At 41.5% G+C, this 21,512-nt stretch overlaps 2 protein-coding genes across 39 annotated transcripts in view; one reads left to right on the plus strand and one right to left on the minus strand.

Moving 5' to 3' along the window:
• The window catches only part of XRRA1 (X-ray radiation resistance associated 1), a 107,763-nt gene extending 101,199 nt beyond the window's left edge, over positions 1-6,564 (minus strand). For 16 of the 38 annotated variants that reach the window (XM_055094679.2, XM_055094677.2, XM_055094670.2 and 13 more), the window contains exon 1: positions 6,292-6,564. The gene's annotated coding sequence lies outside the window, so the exon portion shown is untranslated. Of the gene's footprint in view, positions 1-2,530; positions 2,599-6,291 lie in introns of all 38 variants that reach the window. The other 22 variants (XM_008967448.4, XM_063608671.1, XM_063608670.1 and 19 more) reach the window with 8 other exon arrangements.
• Positions 6,565-6,604: 40 nt separating this feature from the next.
• Positions 6,605-21,512, plus strand: part of SPCS2 (signal peptidase complex subunit 2) — a 28,677-nt gene continuing 13,769 nt past the window's right edge. The window contains exon 1 of the mRNA XM_055094681.1: positions 6,605-6,763. Coding sequence (XP_054950656.1) covers positions 6,650-6,763 — 114 coding nt within the window. The 5' untranslated portion in view covers positions 6,605-6,649. The remainder of the gene's footprint in view (positions 6,764-21,512) is intronic.

The following is a 21,512-nucleotide window of genomic DNA, read 5'->3' on the forward strand; positions in this document are numbered from 1 at the left end:
TCAGGGCCAGCACTGGGGGAAGGTGAGCAAGGTGCCTGAGGAACACGTAGGGGGACATGTGCTCTCTCTCAGAGTTGTGCAAATGCAGTGTTAGCACTTGGCCTCCACCCTAGTCCCAGCCCTGGCAGACAGAGTCACTACCAAGAATAAATTCTGGAAGCTCACTGCATGGGTTCAGATCCTAGCTATGCCATTTACTAGCTGTGTGGCCTTGAGCAAGTTACTTGTCTATGCCTTGGCTTTTTCCTCAGTGAAATGTAGACAGTAAGTGCACCTACTTCATAGGGCTGTTTTGATGATTACAGGAGAAAATGCCTTAGTATCTGCCACATGGCTAACTCATGCTGCTCATTTTCCATTACTATGCTATTAACAGGATGAGAAAAGCTTCACTACATCTAGACTGAGAGGAAGGAGACAGTAAGGGAGGAAAGGCTGACAATGCAGGAGAGAGATGGGCAGACCCGCAGAGCCATCCCTGAGAAAGCAGGAAGAAGGGCACCCAGCATCCAGGGGAGGGGTTCCCTCACTGAGGATGAGGGAGGGCAGGCTCCCTCAGGGACAGTTGTGATGGGAGAGAGACTTCAAATATCCCAAGTGTTCCATTTCCCTAACACCTAGAGAATAAAAAGAGCACAAAAGAAATAACCTTCCATCCTCTATCTGCTATGGGGTGGCTCCGAGACTCTTCAATACCAATTTACAGTGAGTCAGAAATTCTTTAGGGGTGTGTGTGTGCCCGTGCATGCACACACATGCAAAAAAGTTGGAAAAAGAATATAGTTCTGACTCTAGGGTATGACTCAGTCTTTTCTTCATCAAATGATTATTCTCTTCAGAGAGACAGGCATAAAAACGATTCCTCAAAGGCATGGATAGCCCTAATCACAACTGCACTTATCATTTGTCATTCACAGATTGTTCACCACAGTCTGATGTCAAACCTTGGAAAAACCTACATTTTACCGAGGACTTGCAAACACAAATGGTTACAGAAGTTGGGCAGGCTATGTGAGTGAGTGAAGAAAGCTGGAGGCGAGGGGAAGAGAGTAGGAGGGTGTGTGTGTGTGTGTGTATGTGTCACAGAGAGAGAGAGAGAGAGAGAGTGCACATGCTCATAGAGGCAGCAACTAGTCAGCTCTTACCAACTGCTGCCATGCAGAAACCTAAGTCACTGTTGCCAGATCTTCACTTTTTTTCAAGGAAAGTCTGCCTTATACGTGAAATCTCCTATTTGAGAGTCAGCAACTAATTTGCCATTTTAGAACAATGTGCAGGCCAAACCAAACACCTGAGAATCAGATTCAACTCCAGGCTACATTTCTTTTTTCTGATTCTTTTTTTTTTCTTTTGAGACAGTGTCTTACTTTGTCACCTAGGCTACAGTACAGTGGCACAATCACGGCTCATTGTAGCCTCAACCTCCTGGGCTCAAACAATCCTCCTACCTCAGCCTCCTGAGTAGCTGGGACTATAGGCACATGCCACCATGCCTGGCTAATTTTCGTATTTTTTGTAGGCACAGGGTTTCGCCATATTGCCCAGACTGGTCTCAAACTCCTGGGCTCAAGCCATCCACCCACCTTGGCCTCCCACTGGAAGGCCAGTGGAAATAACTGCTGCTTTTGCTAAGCTGTGAAGTCTTTCATCAGTATTTCTTTCGTGGCCCAACCTCACAAGATTATTAATGATCATGAAGGGGTACCTTCAATGGACTATGAATTTCCAAGTCTGGAAACACATCTAATTCACTGTCTCTCTTCCACCATTGGGACTTAGCTCATAGGAAGCACGCAATAGACATGTGAGCCAAGTGAAGGATATGATGGCACTCCTAGGACCAAAACATATATATCTGCTACACACGCACACACACATATCCTCAATTAGACTCTAAAACCTTCCTAAGAAAGGGCAATATCAATGGTAGTCATCAATTTATTCCTAACAAAGCACCTAACATAACAGATGTTATGACATAACAGATTCCATAAATATTTGTGGAATAAATGAATCAATGTTGGTACCTCCTTTGGTCCAACATAGGGCACTATGAGTTTCCTGATCCCTGATCTTCCCTGCAAAGGGATGGAGGCTCTTCTTATGTATTCCTACAACACTCCATACTTCGCCTAGTATAGCACTTATGACTTTATTATAATTGTTTGCTCCCCTCATCAACTTCTCACCTGTTGTGGGGCCTATAATTACCTTATTCACCTGTGTAATCCCAGCATGTAGCATAGAGCCTACGACTCACTAAAAATATGTTGGTAAGATTAATGGATAGATGGATGGATGGGGACAAATTTATATTCAGTCAGTATGTCTTTCAGGAACTCTCTCTCATGACCAATCACACACATCTGCTAGAGGTAAATGAAAGAATGAATGAGTAAATTGCTGGCTGGAAAATGTTAGATGTGATGTAATTTGCTGGCTGGAAAATGTTAAATATGATGGCTGTTGGAGAAGCCTTCAGTAACTTACAGAATATGGTGACCTGGCTTCAGGTCTCCAGAGTACTTACTTGATCTTTGACTTTGAGAATGGCCCCTTAACTTCCTTTTTTTTTTGTTTCTTCACTTGTTTCTTTGCCTGTAAGATAAATATTATATTCCTTCTTAGCCTGCTATTCAGAGCTCTTGAACTTCCTCATTAATTATATTCTACTGTGAGCCTTCCACTCCAATATTTGTCTTGCCTTTAGTCCTTGCCCGTAGGACTAAGGATCCAAGAAACAGATAGATACCGATACAGAGATGGAGACAAAGACAAGACATAGATGGGAAGGTGGTATAGGAGAATATAATTATGATAGTGGGGTATGGCTGGAGTGCTTAAATCAGACACACGAAGCACAAACCTGAAAGGAAGGGATCGTTTACATGATTATTTACACAAAATAAATTTCTGCCAGATAAAAATAGGAAAGTCAAAGTTGAAAGATAAGACACAGTCTGGGAAAAGATATTTGCCATGCATATAATACAAAAGATGACTCACACTGAAGCCTGTAGGAGGCATGCAGACCTGGATGCTATTGCAGAAATTCCAGTTCCCTATTAGGAATATTAGGTGAGAAGGTGTAGATCTACAACTAATGGGCCAAGAAGGGCACATAACCCCTAGGTTACATTATCTAAGACAAGTAAGAACTTTATATGGTAGAAAAAAAAGTCAAAGTTCCAGATTTGGAGGCTGACTTCCTGGTTAGCTTTAGTTACCTCTGGTCTCCATCTCAAACTTGATGCAGCTAATGCCAATCTGACTGTAGCGCTTCCTCCAAAACAAACATCTCTCTTTCTCACACACACACACACACACACACACAGAGTAAGGCATATTTTTGCTTGTTCCATTCCTTTGGCCTATCACATTTCTGCCCCTCTTCCTTGCCTGGCTACATACAGATTAGCTTTCCTGTATCTCCCTCTCCTTAGGCTGAGCCTCCTCAAGCCCACTTCTTTTTTTATTTATTTTTTCTTTTTTTCTTGAGACAAGGTCTCACTCTGTTACCCAGGCTGGAGTGCAGTGGCATGATCTCAGCTCACTGCAACCTCCACCTCCCAGACTCAAGCAATCCTCCCACCTTAGCCTCCCAAGTAGCTGGACCACAGACGTGTGCTACCATGCCCAGCTAAATTTCTATATTTTTGATAGAGATGGGTTTTCACCATGTTGCCCAGGCTGCCTCAAACTCCCAACTCAGCCTCTCAAAGTGTTGGGATTACAGGCGTGAACCCCCTTGCCCAGCCATCAGGCCCACTTCTTAATGGAGGCACTAACATGGTTAGGCTTTGTGTCCCCACCCAAATCTCATCTTGAATTGTAATCCCCATAATCCCCATGTGTTGAGAGAGAGACCTAGTAGGAAGCGATTGGATCAAGGAGGTGGTCCCCCATGCTGTCCTCATGATAGTGAGTGAGCTCTCACGAGATCTGATGGTTTTATAACTGACAGTTCCTCCTTCACACTCTTGCCCTCTCTTGCCTGCTGCCATGTAAGACTTGCCTCTTCCCTTTCCGCCATGATTGTAAATTTCCTGAGGCCTCCCCAGCCATGCAGAACCGTGAGTCAATTAAACCTCTTTCCTTTATAAATTACCCAGTCTTGAGCAGTTCTTTATAGCAGTGTGAAAATGGACTAATACAGGCACTATACCACACTGTATTATAATGCCTGCTTCCTTGTTTGTTCCCCACCTCACTACAGGCTGTGAGTATCTCCAAGGTCAGGTCAGGCCTGGGTCCTACTTACCTCTTTTTTTTTTTTTTTTTTTTTTTTTTTGAGACGGAGTCTCGCTCTGTCACCCAGGCTGGAGTGCAGTGTCGCTATCTCAGCTCACTGCAAGCTCCGCCTCCCGGGCTCACGCCATCCTCCTGCCTCAGCCTCCCTAGTAGCTGGGACTACAGGCGCCCGCCACCATGCCTGGGTAATTTTTTGTATTTTTAGTAGAGACGGGGTTTCAACATGTTAGCCATGATGGTCTTGATCTCCTGACCTCGTGATCCGCCCGCCTCGGCCTCCCAAAGTGCTGGGATTACAGGCGTGAGCCTGTACTTATCTCTTTATCCTGCATCTCACACAGGACCTGGCCTACTGAAGGAAGAGTCTCAATGATTGTTAATTGAACTAACCCAACCCATGAACAAAATGCCACAGGAGCACTTCATGCAGTGGGTGAAGAAAGAAGCAGCAAGTATCAGAAATAGTTTCACAGGGTAGGTGACATTAAAGCTGGATCTTGAAAGATGAGAAGTTGGCCTGGTGTGGTGGTTCATGCCTGTAATCCCAGCACTTTGGGAGGCCGAAGCAGACGGATCACTTGAGGTCATGAGTTCAAGACTAGGCTGTCCAACATGGCAAAACCCTGTCTCTACTAAAAATATAAAAATTAGCCAGGTGTGGTGGCATGTGCCTGTAGTCCCAGCTACAAAGACTACAGCTTGGGAGGCTGAGGCACAAGAACTGCTTGAACCCAGGAGGCAGAGGTTGCAGTGAGCCAAGATCCCACCACTGCACTCCAGCCTGGGCGACAGAGTGAGACTCTGTCTCAAAAAATAAAAAATAAAATAAAAAGTGACTAGGGCAATGCTGTATCATCTCACTTTATTTTAAATAAAAGAAAAATGAGAAGTTGTAAAAGATAAACTGCAACAACAAGCTACAGGGGATCTGACTAGTGTCCATGGATTGCTTCACAGAGGTAATGAAATATCATCTGATGTTACTGCTATTTAGTGATATTTATTTTCTTTTTAGTAATAATTCAGTTATTCAGTGATAATTATTTTCTTTTCTTTCTGATCTCGGCTCACTGCAACCTCCGCCTCCCGGGTTCAAGCAATTCTCCTGCCTCAGCCTCCGAAGTAGCTGGGATTACAGGCGCCCGCTACCACGCCCGGCTCATTTTTGTATTTTTAGTAGAGACGGGGTTTCACCATGTTGGCCAGGCTGGTCTTTAACTCCTGACCTCAGGTGATCCGCCTGCCTCGGCGGGGATTACAAGCATGAGCCCCCACGCCCGGCCGAGATAATTATTTTCACATGAATTTTGGCTTCCCCAAGACAAGTTTTTGTCTGTTTTATTCAGGGATATAGCCCTGGTGACTAGAATAGTGCCTGTTACATAGTAAGAAACTCAAAAATATTTGTTTAATTCTTTAGACGCTTATGGGGGATATATAGGAATTAAAAAACAATACAACGTAATAGAGCATGGTATAATACAATATTGCTATTTGATAACTCTGTCATGGACTAGTAGTTCCACCAGAGTAGCAACCAGGTCTATCTTGATCTCCTGTATCCGTTAGTACAATATTGGTGCTCAATATACATTTGTGAAAAAAATTAATTAAAATCTAGAATACTATTACATCCTAAAACCGTAAAAGCAGAGTGTCAGAAGGGATATATATTGGTTTTGATTTTTTTAAAATGCCGGCTTGAAAACCGAGTTCAGATACATGCTATCTGACTTTGGGTAGGTTCTTTAGTTTCCTCCTCATCTAACAGGGCTGTTGTGGGACTCAGTGAGAGAGAGGATGGCTGGAAGTGCACATAGGATACTGCCTGGCAGACTGTAGGCACTCAGTAAACGCGAGTTCTCCGTTAACACGAAAACATTACAAACAGCTAAAATGACAGCTGCTTGAGAGAATAATCGGTAAGTGCCACAACCGGGCTAGAAAAGGATGAAGGACAAGCTCCTGCCCACTCCTTTGGAAACTCCACACCTGGGCCGGAGAAAGACTCGAATTCGAAAACTAAGTTTTCAGTCGCACCTGCCTCCGGCGTCGCTTCAGCCTCCGAGGGGTCTGCGGAGGCGACGTCCCAGTCAGGAGGGATGCGCGCCTGCGAGCCCCCCGGGGATCTCGGAGCCGCTCCACTGCGGTGCCTGCCGCTATCTTCCCCACGCCTTAGTAACTGCGACGCGACGGCAGACAGTGTAGGCGGCAACCGACGGCCGGGACGTCTAACCTCAAGTCCCAGCAAGCCCCGCGGCCACGTCCTCTGACTACCTCGCGCCAGCAAGACCCAAACTACGGATCCCGATTGACTCCGCGCGGCGCGTCACGCTGTCAGCTCCAGCCAATCGGCTTCAGACAAGTCGGAGGGGAGGGAGACGCAGAGGCGGACAAGATGGCGGCGGCAGCTGTACAGGGCGGGAGAAGCGGTGGTAGCGGAGGCTGTAGTGGGGCTGGTGGTGCTTCCAACTGCGGGACAGGAAGTGGCCGTAGCGGCTTGTTGGATAAGGTGAGGAGCCGGTTCTTGGGAACAGTTGAATCCTGGGGAGGCCTGGGAGGCGGCGAGCCCACCTTCCCATCCCGGTCTCCCTTATTTTCTACGGCCTTTTGAGGGGAGCCCTTGTGTGACCACTATCACAACCCTACGCACGCTTGTAGCCTGCCCTTGCCCTCATCACACTTCAAACCTGGACCCGGTCCTCTTTAGAACTTCTTCCCTTCTCGCAAGTGTTCTGGTCCTGGTCGCCACACCTTTTTCGGTAATTTGATTTTTCCTATATTTAATCGTGTCCATCTCTTTTCCCCTGGGGGGCTGGGTGCACTGTTGCCAGTGCCCATTTCACAGACACGGAAAACCGAAGCCCAAAGATTAAAGAATCAGTATCCCCCAAACTCCCTACCACCATCACCCTTGCGTGCTGCTCCAGATTCCAAAGTGCTTCTTGTCCTTTTGCTTACTGAAGTTTTTAGGCGTTTTATCATGATAGGCGAATACTGAAAATATTTGAGTATTGACTATTCTACTGGGCTGACAAGAAGCCTTTAAGATTTTTCTTTTTTTCCTGTTGTTTTTCCCCGCCCTCTCCTCTCTTCCCTCCACCTCCCTCTTTGCTACCAAGCGCACTGCTGCCCGCTCACGCTTGCCCCTTTCCTCCCTCTGCTTATCCAAAAAAAATTTTTTTAACTGCAGTCCTAGCAACAAGGGTTTAAAAGAAAAGAAAAAAAGGAAAACTGTCCCTGGGTTGGCCTTTCTTGCTCTTTGCACAGCATCTTGGAAGAAACAGTTGCATGGAGAACAACGTCCTAGTGTTGATTTTGCCTCTAATTAGCTTTGTGACCTTGAAATATGCTTGCTTTCTGTATATCTGTTTTCTCATCTGAAAAGTGAGAGATTTAGCCTTAAAATGAGGGACTTAACTCTAAATTCCCTTCCAGTTCTCTCATTGTAGGGCCCTGGGCTGGTTTGATGAGAATTGGTAAGCATGGTGTCTTTAATATAGTAAGCAGAATTTTTTAATATAATTGAAAACAGCTTTCAGACTTCCCTGTGCATAACACATGGTAGGTGCTTAAGAAATGAAAACATGATTATGTTGAGGGGTTAAGATCCAGGTCTTTTTACTTGTCTTTTTGAGTGTCATTGGTTTTGAAAGACATGGTTCTCACACTCTTCTCTTGTGAGAGGGGTCACGCTCCATTGCCCAGAATGGATCTTAGCTCACTGCGGCCTTGAACTCTTAAGCTTAGGTGATCTTCCCACCCCAGCTTCCTGAGTAGCTGGGACTGCAAATGTGCACCACTATGCCTGACTAATTTTTTTGCTTTTAACTTTTCTGTAGAGTCAGGGTCTTACTGTGTTGCCCTGGCTGGTCTCAAATTCCTGGGCCTCAAGTGATCCTCCCACCTTGGCTCCCCAAAGTGCTGGGATTACAGGCATAAGTCAACATGCACCTGGCCTCACACTCAAACCTTAAGAAACAGAAACATATTCTGGAGGTTGGGATGGTAAATTGCTTCAAGACATGTGAGAGTATGGGGAATTGATGGTCATTTGTGTACACAAATCCTACCCTCTTGCTAGGTAAGCACCTCATAGCCTGTGCTTACCTGCCCCACTAACCGCTGTTGCTCTTCCTTGCACTTGGATCATCATCAGCAAACATTAAGTATGGGCATTCTGCTAAGGCAGTATGGAATACTATTATTATGGAATACTGTATATGGCACCATTGTGTTATTGAAAGAACCCGGATGTGGGGATCATAAGATTTCAGCTTTGAAGTATTTCTGCTACTTGCTAACAGTATGAAGATTGGCAAGTCAATTAACCTTTCTTCATTTGGAATTTTGGAATCTCTGGCACCTATATCACAGGGTTTTGGGAAGAACCAAGTAAGACAGTACACATTAATGATCTCCATTACCTGTACTGTCCAGTACAGATGTGTGATGGTGGAGGAGTAAATCAAGAATCCTACTGTCAGAGAGCACTCAGAATAGCCAAATATAGGAGATGGGGTAATTGAATCTATTTAAGGAAGTATATGGTATATTCGCTCAAGTGTGTACTTGTTACAGAAGTTCAAATGAGAGAGAGAGAGTGAACCCTGCGAGCTTATTGATAAGAGTAAGAGCCTCGGCCGGGCGCAGTGGCTCACACCTGTAAACCCAGCACTTTGAGAGGCCAAGGCAGGCGGATCACCTGAGGTCGGAAGTTCAAGACCAGCCAGACCAAGATGGAGAAACCCCATCTCTACTAAAAATACAAAATTAGCGAAGCGTGGTGGTGCATGCCTGTAATCCCACCTACTCGGGAGGCTGAGGCAGGAGAATCGCTTGAACCCGGGAGGTGGAGGTTGCAGTGAGCCGAGATCATGCCACTGCAGTCCAGCCTGGGCAACAAGAGGGAAACTCTGTCTCAAAAAAAAAAAAAAAAAAAAAAGAGTAAGAGCCTCAAGGAAAGGCCTCATTCCTGAGAGTGGAACTGGCACCTTATTTGGGGGGAGAAAAGAAAGACATGCCAGGTAAAAAAAAGTCTCCTTGAGTAAAGTTACACAGATGTGATGGTGTTTTATGTTTCTCAGGTATTGAGTTGACTAGAAGGCTCTCTAAAGGAACTGTAGTGACAAGTAGATAGCATCTGATTAGGGAGGCCGTGGATTGCTTGAAGTAGAGGAAAGCTGTTGAAGGGTTTTGAGACTGTGTAAAGTGGTTTTTAGGAAAACTATTCAGATGGTTTGGAGAGACAGAAATTAGAAGACTTCTTAATAAGGCCGTATACACAGTAGTGTATAATATATAATAAAAAGAGACAAATTTGAGTTCTAGTGCCGCATGTTATTAGGTTGGTGCAAAAGTAATTGCTGTTTTTGCCATTGAAAGTAATGGCAAAAACCACGATAACTTTTGCACCTACCTAATAAAAGCCACATGACCTTGGATAAGTTGTGTGATATTACTGAATTTAAATTTCCTTATGTAAATATTGTGGACATTCATACATATTATAGGCTTGTTGTAAGGATCAAATTGTATAGTGCTGGTAAATGTTCTTTGGGTTTTTTAGTTTGGTTTCCTCTGCCCTTTTTATTTTATTTTTATTTTTATTTTTGGTAGAGACAAGGTCTCACTGTGTTGCCCAGACTAATCGTGAACTCCTGGCCTCAAGTGATCTGCCCACCTCAGCCTCCCAAAGTACTGGAATTACAGGCATGAGCCACCGCACCCAGCTCTGTTCCCTGTCCTTTGGAATCTATTAGAAGTAAATGTTCTTTGTAAAGGGCTGTCTGTGGTAAAAATAGAATGACAAGGTGATGAGAACCCCAACATGAGTAGCAGAAATAGATAAAAGGTCTCACAAAAGAGTGCTTGGAAGATTTAACCAATAAGTGAGGGACAGAAGAGAATAGTCAAGAGCTGCTTGAGTGCCTTTTCTTGGAAAACTTAGTTTCAGCCTTACATTGAACTGTTCCCTCCCTGAATTCCTCTAGCACTTACACTGCACATGGGAATTAAGCTGTCACTTAATATGACATACTATCTTGTATTATTTCACCAATTTGTATTTGCCCGTTTTCCTGTGAGTGCTTCTCTATAGTGATCAACACAAGATAAGTACTTTTAGCATTGAATTTCGCAGAGAAAAAACTTGAGATCTGCCACCTCAGTCTTCAGAAACAGCTTTAGAGGATGGTGCCTCTAATTGTTTGAAGACTGAGGGTACTGTGGGAGAGAACTTGGGGAAAAAAATGTTATTCTCAGTGGAGCAGGATCTGAATGAATAGAGAGGCTTTTGCTGTGTGGGAATGAGAAGCTATTACCTTTAATATAATTTTTTTTTTTTTTTTGAGACAGAGTCTCGATTTGTCGCAATCTCCACTCACTGCAACCCCCGCCTCCCAGGTTCAAACAATTCTCCTGCCTCAGTCTCCCGAGTAGCTAGGATTACAGGCATGTGCCTCCATACCCGGCTAATTTTTGTATATTTAGTGGAGACAGGGTTTCACCATGTTGGCCAGGCTGGTCTCGAACTCCTGACCTCAGGTGATCCAACGGCCTCGGCCTCCCAAAGTGCGGGGTTTACAAGCGTGCGCCACCACACCCAGCCTAATATAATTTATTTAATTTGATGTGTCTTGATTTGGGCGGGGAGGGTTTTTATTTTATTTCTGCAGCTGTAGTTTCACTTGCCATAAAGAAGTGTAATAAAGAGATGCAAATATGCTCCTAGTTTTCCCTAAGCAGATGTGAATTTCTACTCTTATGAAACTGACTTTAAGAACACAGCAATTCTTGTTTCCTGATCTTAAAAATAAGTATGCAAATATAATCTTTCCGCCTCCATCACAGAATAACTTGACTTAGATCATTGCAGTATGTTATTTTGCCCCAAATACATCAAAGCATTTTCTTCTGCCTGGCACTTATAAAGAAAAGCTGCTTGCTTAATTTGTTTTGGCTATTAAAGTTGATATGTGGTGTTAAACCATGCTTTCCAGAAGCTATTATCTAGACCCTTTTAGCCTTATACCTGGATTTCTGTCTCCTGGCTGGCCTGTCAGCCTGATCTTAAAGCACAGCTTTAATCTGTTTACATCAGACTCCTTTGAGAATTAGTTAAAATTAACAGATTTTTGGACTTTTTTTAGGCCTGAATATCTGCATTTTTCTTCACATGTCTCTATTACCTCTGCATTTTAACAGTTACCTCCAGGTTGAGAACTACTGGCTTAAATGATTTTTTAAAGTCTCTTCTGGTTCTGACATTTTAAGGTTTTTGTTTTGTTTTTAAAAGCTATTCTGCTTAATAGTGGTTTCTTTAAAATGTTTATAATGAAGAGATCCTGAAACTCATGTGATACTTCAGCCTCATTTTGTAGACAAGGACACAAGCAAAGCAACTTGCCCAAGACCACACAGTGAATTAGTAACACTTACAGAACCTGGCTCCCCCAGTGCTTAATCCAGTGCTCTTTCTTTACTCAGCACATTGCTTCCCATACCAGAGTGTGCCTTGTGCTATCTAATGTGCTAGCTAACGTAGTAGTGGGATGAGCATCTGTTGTGAGGTGGAAGACCTAGGCTGTGGCCTTGGCTTTGTCACCCACCAACCATATGTCCTTAGGTATCTCCTCTTTTACTCTACTGGAAGATATCTTAGCTTGTCAGACTTCCAGGTGATATGCTTGTGCCCTGTTACCTAGCTCTGACAAAGAAGATGAACGGTTTTATAACATTACTATAATTGTGTGTGTGTGTTTAATGAAACAAGGTGCTGGCCTTTTAATACTGTTGCAAACTGATCTTTATTAGCGTCTCAAAACTCATTATTTTTTATTTCCTCAAAATAAAAAGTATGTGTGTGTCAAAGGCCACTATCAAGAAAGTGAAAAAAGACAATCTACAGAATGAGAGAAAACATTTTCAAATCATATATCTGATAAGGGTCTAGCATCTAGACTATATAAAGAATTTTACAACTCAGTAATAAAAAGACAGCAACCTAGTTTTTAAAAGGGCAAAAGATGTAAATAGACATTTCTCCATAGAAGACGTACGAATGGCCCATAGCACATGGAAAGATGCGCAACATCCTCAGTCATTAGAGAAATGCAAAGTAAAACCACAATGAGAAACCACTTCACGTCCACTAAGATTGCTATAATAAAGGGGGAAAAAAAGGAAAATAACCTGTTTTGGTGAGAATACGGAGAAATCAGAATCTTCATATATCGCTAACAGGGATGTAAAATGTGGTGGCACTCTTGGAAACAGTTTGACAGTTCCTCAGAAAATTCAACGTAAAGTTAACCATATGACCCAACAATTCCACTCCTAGGTGTATACCCAAGAGAACTGAAAATCTGTGTCCACAGGAAAACTTGGCACACAAATGTTCATAACAGTTATCATAATGGCCTAAAGGTAGAAACAGTCTGTCAGCTGATGAATGGATAAATGCAATGTGATATATCTATACAACGGAATATAATTTGACCGTTAGAATAAAGTATTGATACATACTACAATATGGATGAATCCTGAAAATGCGCTAAGTGAAAGAAACCAATCACAAAAGGCCATATATAGTATGACTGCATTTGTATATCCATAGAGACAGAAAGTAGATTGTTGGCTGCCAGGGGATAGGGGACAGGAATAAGATGTGACTGCTAATGGGTATGGAGTTTCTTTTTGAGGGTATGCATATATTCTAGAATTAGATAGTGGTGATGGTTGCATAACCTTGTGAGTATACTAAAAACCACTGAATTGGCATTATTTTTAAATAGTGAATTTTATAGTGTGTGAACTATATCGCAATTTTAGAAACTTATTTTTGTCTTTCATGGAGTAACCCTTAAAGTTTCAAATTATTATTTCTTTAAACTATATGTCATGTAACACAGTGGTATCACAGACACTGATTAATGCTATTACTTTAATTACTAATTAAAAGAATATATATATATATATATATATATATATATCTGCCTGCCCAGGTACCTTTTTCAGCTGTTGCTAGCACCATTTCTCTGCTCTGATCTCCATCTTATCAAATTTCAATAGTAGTTTTTTATATTACTTAGCCTTTCAGTAGCATTTGACTTATTGATCACTTCTTTTTTCTTGAAATACTTTCTTTACTTGGCTTCTAGGACACCACTTGCCCCCAGCTTTCCTCCTACGTCAACTAGTCTTTGTTGTCTTCATTGTTCTTTGGTCTTCTTCCTGACCTGTGTAAATATTGCCAGTCCCTGAGCTTATGAGCTTATTACCCCTGGCCCTCTCCTCTGTCTACCCTCATCCCAAGGTGATACCCAATGTCATGACTTAAATAACATGTAGAAGTTGCTGACTTCTACATTTATATTCTCAACCTGGACCTTTCCTATAAGTCCCAGACTTTTCTGTCCAACTGCCTACTTGTCATCTCCACTTAAATGTCTAAAACGTGTATCAGGCATCAATAGCCAGAGCCAATCTCTTGATTTCCGCTTACCCCTCAAAGTGCTTCTCTCCCAGTCTTCTTCATTTCAGGTAGATACCTCCATTCATCTAATTTATTCAAACAAAAACCTGAGAGTTACCCTTGATTCTTCTCTTTGCTTTGTACTCCACAGCCATCTCATTGTCGTATTTTCCTGGCTGTACATCCAGAATCTGACCACTCCTACCTAGAGAGCTGTAGTAGCCCTTTCAACTGGTCTTCCAGCTTCTGTGCTTGGCTCCGTTACATTTTGTTCTCCACACAGCAGCCAGACTGATGTTTTAAAACATAGATCACTCACTCTCTTGCTGAAATCTCTCCAGTAACTTCCCATCTCAGTTAGCTAAACTCCAAATCCCTAATTGTGGCCTATTTTATAGCCCCTACATGTTCTTGATCCTGCTTGTTTCTGTCATCCTCATCTGTCAGTTTCTACTTGAGTCATTATACTCTGGAAACCCTGGCTTTTCTGCTGTTCCTCAAACACGTTAAGCTTGGGGGATTTTGGTGTACTGTTTTCACTGGGACACTCCAGATTTTCTCATGGGTTACTCCTTTATTCAACTCTGCTCAGATGTTAACTATTTTCCCTCACTATTTTTTAGTCTTTTTAAAAACTCTATTGCATTTTTCTGTATAATCTTTTTTACAGCCTGGAATTATATGCGTATTTGTTTACTTTTTATCTTCCATACAAGAAGAAGCTCTTTGAGTGCAGAATTTGTCTTGTTTATGACTATATCCCTAGTGGCTAGAACAGTGCTTGGCACATAGCAAGCAGCCATTCAATATTAATTTAAAGAAAATAAAGAGTGTAATTGCCAAAAAGGTTGTGTTTAAAAATATTATTTTTTTCTTTTAAAAGAATGTCCAACACTGGAATGAATTGCTATTGAGAGGCTTGGCAATTTCCTTAAAAAGAAAAAGAAACCCAGAAAAGTCATATAACAGTTAATATTTTTCCAGGCAGTAGGAGATGAATTTCAGATGAAACGGCTGTATGGTCCTCTCCCTGAATTTGCACTCAGCTGCATTTTTCAGAACTGATTGCATGTAATTCTTAAATGGAGCACGTGATCTGCCACCTTTCTAGAATAAGGACTCATCGCACATCTGTATCAATGTGTAGTACATTCCTAGCTAGTCTTTGTGCCTTAATTCAGGTCTTCCTTGGCAGCATCCCTCTCTCTTCCAACCCTCCCCAGTCAGCTTTGCTGCAGATTGATATCCCTGAGGTAATAGGTAACATTTTATCCAAAATCTTTTTTGCAGATCCTTGAACTTGTAGTGTGCCCTTGCCCCTCTATGTCTACTTCTTACCATTTAGCACTTAGCATAGTTTATAATTCATTGTAAGTATAGGATTTTCCTTAACTAAATTGCAAAGACCATTTTTTTTGTATATCTGATTTCTTGTCTACCCATTGCAAAGGTAAGAAATTCATACTGGATGATTATGCCAACAATTCAGTCAGACTTTAGAAGATGTTAGTTGCTAGTAGTGAAAGGATTGTTGACTACATTTCAGTTTGCTGGTAGAAAAAAATACTTCGTTGTTGGAGCATTACTGATTAATATGCTGAATCAAGTTGTTTTAACTTTAAGCTCTTTTCAGCCTTAGATCTCACACTTACTGGGTTCAGTGGTGGGATGTTTAAGTCATGGATCCAGTGATCTGGCCCTCAAAGAGCTTCAGTCATGTAGGCTTCTCTATTCATGGGCTGGGTTGATGTAGAAGCAGCCCCGTCACTGCTAAATGCAGTTTGTGGTGGAGTAGAGAAGGCAGTGTAAAACCTAAGAATCAGTTTCTCTGGGGTTGTCACTAATGTGTGTGCTCATAATTTAATTAACACATGGTAATTTCCTAACTTCTAACTCCAGTGATGAATGCAGTCAGTAATAAGCACTGTTAAGCTAGTAATTTTCTTTGCAGTGTATCTTGGCCATTTTTATAAAAAATAGATTGAAATTGAAGATTCAGTGTGTTGCTAAGAGCATAATCTCTTTGAGATACCATGTTTTTGCTGAATTGGGATCTAAATTAGATGACAGTGCGCATTCTTAAGATAGACATCATTTTCTCCCCAAACTGAACATTTTCCTTTCTTGCTAAATATGTGTGTCGGTGGGGGATATAGGCACTATATATTTCCAACTGAAATTGTAATCTCAGCTTCTGAGTTTGCCATCAGTTTTTATTATCTCCTTATTTTAGTTTAGAACTCCACATATACAAATGGGTATTTATCCTTTTTCCTCCTGTATTCTTCTTCTTGGAAAATGACATGATGGCTCCGACAAGTCATCCAAGCCCTAATTCTAGTAGGTGGTCATCTCTGTCTCTTCTCTTTCATGTTCCTTATAACTAGTCTGTTACTAAGTCCTGCCAATTCTACCTCAGAATACTCCCTTTCAGTCCCCCTACTGCTGCTCTGTTGAGCATTGAGGCTCTGCACTTAACATCAGGCCCCATCTGCATCTCTATGTCCAGTGTTACTCCCCTCCACATCATCTGCCAGGTTGCCACTAAAATGACTTAAAAAAAAACACGTAAATTTGATTGTTATTCCCATGCTTAAAATACTCTCCATTGCCTGCTTCAGAATAAAGTTCAAGTTCTTTAGCCTAATAACTAGGAAATGGTTTCTCTCGGATGCCTCATCTCCTACTACTTTCCCCCTTTGCAGCTTCTGTCTACTTTCTAAACTGGGATAAAGGAGAGAAAAAGTTTATTTTTCTTAAAGCCATGCTCAGTTCTGTCTAAATCAGAACAGGGTCACCATTGACACCACTCTCACCCCTGGTAATTCTTCATCTCTCCAGTGTGAATTGAGGAATCCTTTGAGTCTTATTATCAAGCCAGGGAACTTTATGAAGCAATCCACTCAGGTCTTTTATATCACTGCATAACTTCTGTTTTCACTGTGATTAAAATAAGATAATTGAAGGTGTTCATGTGTCATACTCAAAACAATTTTGTTTTGCTGGACATATCCTAATGACCAAGGATTTTGTCCTTTTGTTTTTTGAGATGGAGTCTCACTCTATTGTCCAGGCTCGAGTGCAGTGGCACAATCACGGCTCACTGCAGGCTACACCTCCTGAGCTCAAGCCATCCTCCTGCCTCTGTGTCTCCCAAGTAGCTGGGACTTTAGGTGGGCACCAGCACACCTGGCTAATTTTTTAAATTACATTTTTTTGTAGATACGGCGGAGTCTTGCTATGTTGCCCAGGCTGATCTCAGACTCCTGAACTCAAGCGATTCTTCCACCTTGGCCTCCCAAAGTGCTGAAGTTATAAACATGTGCCACTGTGCCTGGCTTATTTTGTCTCTTTTTTTGATCCCACCCTATCCCTTTAAGTGTGGTGAGACGCATGGGAACAGAAGGCTGTATTCCCTCAAATGAGTTAATTTGGAAAATGCCTTCCTGTACTGACTACATATCCTTCAGACCTGAGTTGTGTTTAATATCCTTCCTAAGCACTTATGGAGTTCCCGATGCCATACCTTCAGTGAAGTGTCTTTGTAGAATTTTTTATTATTCAAATGTGCAGTGGAGAAACGTAACTGAAATGATTCTTCATAATGTTCTATTAAAGCTATCAAATGCCTGTTTTCTTTGAACTGGTTAGCCAGCCATCTCTGGCATCAGGTGTGTTAGTCTGATAAAAGTTGTCTTTATCTTGGCCGGGTGTGGTGGCATTTTGGGAGGTACGTGGATCACTTGAGGCCAGGAGTTCGAGACTAGCCTGGCCAACATGGTGAAACCCCATCTCTATTAAAAAATACAAAAATTAGCTGACTGTGATGACACTTGTCTGTAATCCCAGCTACTCGGGAGGCTGAGGCATGAGAATTGCTTGAACCCAGGAGGCGGAGGTTACAGTGAGCTGAGATCGCGCTACTGCGCTCAGCCTGGGTGACAGAGTAAGACTCTGTCTCAAAAAAAAGTTGTCTTTATCTCTTCAGTGGGTGGTGTAGGGGAGTAATTTCTTTAAAATAGTACTTTTTGAGCTCTGTTTTCAGCCAAATTGCAGTTGGTTTTACATTGTGGGGGGAGGTTCAACATTTTTGATACCCTGTGAGTTTTGTGGTCCTATTCAAGATTAACATCTTTTTTTTTTTTTTAGGTTTTTAAAATGTTATTACTAGAGCTTGTTAGGAATCAAGATACAATGTATAGCTGTCACTTCAGGGATCTCTTTGTTTCCTGTTCTTTTGTGTTTTTGATGGCTAATAATTCCTTTCCTTGCACTTCATGGGAAAGCAGTGTAGAATAATGAGAGAGCATGGGTTTTGAGTCCTGGCTTTACCACTTTCTGCCTTTCACCTTTGGCAGGTTTTTTAAACCCTTAGTGTTATCTGTAAAAGGAGGATTTTAACTGTTCTTACCTTGTAGAGTTATTGTGGAAATTAAGTGAGATAGTGTATATAAAATACTTAGCACATCCGTAGCACATGTTAGGCATTCAGGAAATGGTAGCTATGATTATACCTTCTGTCTGCCCTCCATCCCTTAAAGAAATTCTGTGAATAAGAACCAAGTGAGATCATTTTGACCATGTTTACATTTGCTAAATTTAAACTGGAGAGTAACATTTTAGAGATCTTTTTCTTCCCTTTTTTTCTTTATAAGGATTTAGACATTAAAAAAAAAAAAAAAGCTATTGAGAGTATATTGTGTTCCAGGCTCTGAGAATACAAAAGTGTATAGTCCCTGTGACCCAGTGAGGGAGACAATACATACAGTGAGGTAACCATGATGCAGTGTATTATATAGTTTTATATCATTAATAGCAACAGCAATAGCTAATTTTTATGAAGTACTTGCTAGGTACCAGGCACTGTGCACTGTGCTATGTTTTATAATTACACTATTTACTTCTCATACCAACCTGTGAAATAGATACTTTCACCATCTTAATTTTACAATTTAGCAAACTAATAAGGCTTTAGAGAGGTTAAATTATTTGCCCAGTGCCTTCCAGTATTAAGTGGAAAAGTGAGGATTAAAATAAAGTAGCCTGACTCCATTCTCCCTTGGATAATAAGGATTCACCTTATTGGGTAAGGAAAAAAAGCATTTGCCTACATACATTTGTATTTAGTCTAAATCCAGTCAGCTTGTTTTTTTTTTGTTGTTGTTGTTTGTTTGTTTGTTTGTTTTTTGAGATGGAGTCTTCCTCTGTTCACCCAGGCTAGAGTGCAATGGCACCATCTCGGCTCACTGCAACCTCTGCCTCCTGGATTCAAGTGATCTCTTGCCTCAGCCTCCCAAGTAGCTGGGATTACTTAGCCTGGCTAAGTTTTGTACTTTTAGTAGAGACGGGGTTTCACAATGTTGGCCAGGCTGGTCTCGGACTCCTAACCTCAAACGATCCATCTGCCTCAGCCTCCCAAAGTGCTGGGATTATAGGTGTGAGCCACTGCACCTGGCCAGAACCAATCAGCTTGTGATTTGAAGTACAGTACACCTTTAAGAATAAGGCCACAGGCCGGGCGCGGTGGCTCACGCCTGTAATCCCAGCACTTTGGGAGGCCGAGGCGGGCGGATCACGAGGTCAGGAGATCGAGACCATCCTGGCTAACACGGTGAAACCCCATCTCTACTAAAAATACAAAAAATTAGCCGGGCGTGGTAGCGGGCGCCTGTAGTCCCAGCTACTCGGGAGGCTGAGGCAGGAGAATGGCGTGAACCCGGGAGGCGGAGCTTGCAGTGAGCCGAGATCGCGCCACTGCACTCCAGCCTGGGCGACAGAGCGAGACTCCGTCTCAAAAAAAAAAAAAAAAAAAAAGAATAAGGCCACAATCTGCTTTGGGATTGAGTTCAGGGATTAAGGCAAATAAAAATAAGTTTATATCACTGAAGAAGAGACAGTTTTATAATGAGCCATGTATTTGTAATTTAGCCCTAAAGATTTTTGTTGGCCTGTCATTTACTATTTGTATGGCACTTAACATCTTTGAACTCTAGTTTTCTAATCTGAAGGACATTGGTTTCTGGATTGAGGTTCTGATTAGTGCTGCAATAAAAAGACGAGTGGCAATAGCAGTTTTACAGTGGGTGAAAATTGACCTGTGTAAGGGATATCATCTTGAAATTTTAGATACTGGCAACATAAAGAACTTTTTCTAGATTTCCAGAAGGAAAGGTGTTCAACATAAATCACATCATTTATACAAACAGTTGAGGCACAGTGAGCCATTCTTATCACTGAGGGAATGTATTTATATCAGTGTAGGGATTTGTTTTACCAGCCAGCTTGTCAGATACCAGCCAAGGGCCAACCTTGCAAACAAGCCTTGCTAAAGATGGCAGTCTTGGACCCAGGTTCACTTATTTCTGCACACTGCCCTTCTTTTTAATTTATCCCGTGAGGTCCCACATAAAAGAAACTAATTTTTGCTTTCTCTTTTTATTATTACAAAAGGAAAGCAATTTGCAATTAGTGTTGAGGAAGACAAAAATGAGGCAAAAAAAAAAAAAAAAGATAGCTTTTAAAATACCCGAATTAGTAGTAGAGAGAACATGAGGAGCAGCATACATTTTAGTTGATGAGCAGTTTTGGAGCATGATGAGAAGTAATAATCAGAAAAAGAAGCACCTAATAGCAACTCCCCTTTTTCCAGATGGTTCTCCATACTGTAGTAGAGACATTACTTGCTTCGAAATGGGCTGTGTTGCCGTAAAGTCAAATTATAACCTTTCTTGTGATTTCATGTAATTCATTGGAAATGTTTCTTTTCCACTTACTGAAGATTGCTTCTAGGTACCAGGCAGTGAAGTTAGAGCTGAGGCTATTTCAATACATTGTAATGGCTGCTTCTGCATTTTATTCTCCCAAATTGGTTAAGACATTATCCTCTGACTTTTAAAGGCAAGTTTCTTTTCTGTGATGCAATGCAGGCAGTGAAGTGTGGCTAGGTGTCTGAGAATATGATTTTCCTGTTTTTGAATGACCCATAATTTTTAAATGACTTTATTCTGACTTTATTTCACAAATAATTCAAATGCTATGGTGGATTTGGCTCTACAAGTTGGTTCTTTTGCATGTCTTCAAAGAGGGATTTACTTGACAGTGTAAATGAGCTATCTAGCTAGAAAACCTGCTAATTTCTTTTTGGTTCAGTTTGTATCTTTAAAATTAGATGTCGTGTTTGATTTGTAGGCTGGCAGTCTATGGCAGTCAATAGTGCAGTATGCTGCCATGAGTAATTTTCTCAAAGAAAAATTTTTGCTTTTACAGGGCACCAAGGGGAAAAAAAACTTGATTGACTTTTAATCACTTTAAGTATGGCTATTTTTAGCTCATGTTATTTCTTCCAACAAACTTCACAGAACAGGTTTTCTCTTTTGTGTAATAATATATAGAATCACAGTTAAAAAAAAAATCAAGGTTGATGAATTGTATTTCTGTAGTTGTTTAAAATCTTTACAATTATTTTTATCCCATCTCTTATTTTATTTTTTATTGTTTATTTATTTATTTATTTATTTATTTTCAGAGACAAGCTCTCACTATATTGCCCAGGCTGGACTCAAACTCCTGGGCTCAAGCTGTTCTGCCACCTCAGCCTCCCAAGTATCTGGGATGGCAGGTACTCACCACTGCCATCTCTTTATTTCTTATAGGCATTATCTTTGTACTTGTGCTCATTCCGAAAGATAAATATGACATTCTCTGTCTTTCAGTAAAATAATCCATTCTAAATCCAGATGAACGTTGGATTGCTTGCTGGTTTGTAATTTTTATGGGATACAATATT

Source organism: Pan paniscus, chromosome 9 (assembly GCF_029289425.2).
Source record: "Pan paniscus chromosome 9, NHGRI_mPanPan1-v2.0_pri, whole genome shotgun sequence".
In the NCBI taxonomy this organism is placed as follows: Eukaryota; Metazoa; Chordata; class Mammalia; order Primates; family Hominidae; genus Pan; species Pan paniscus.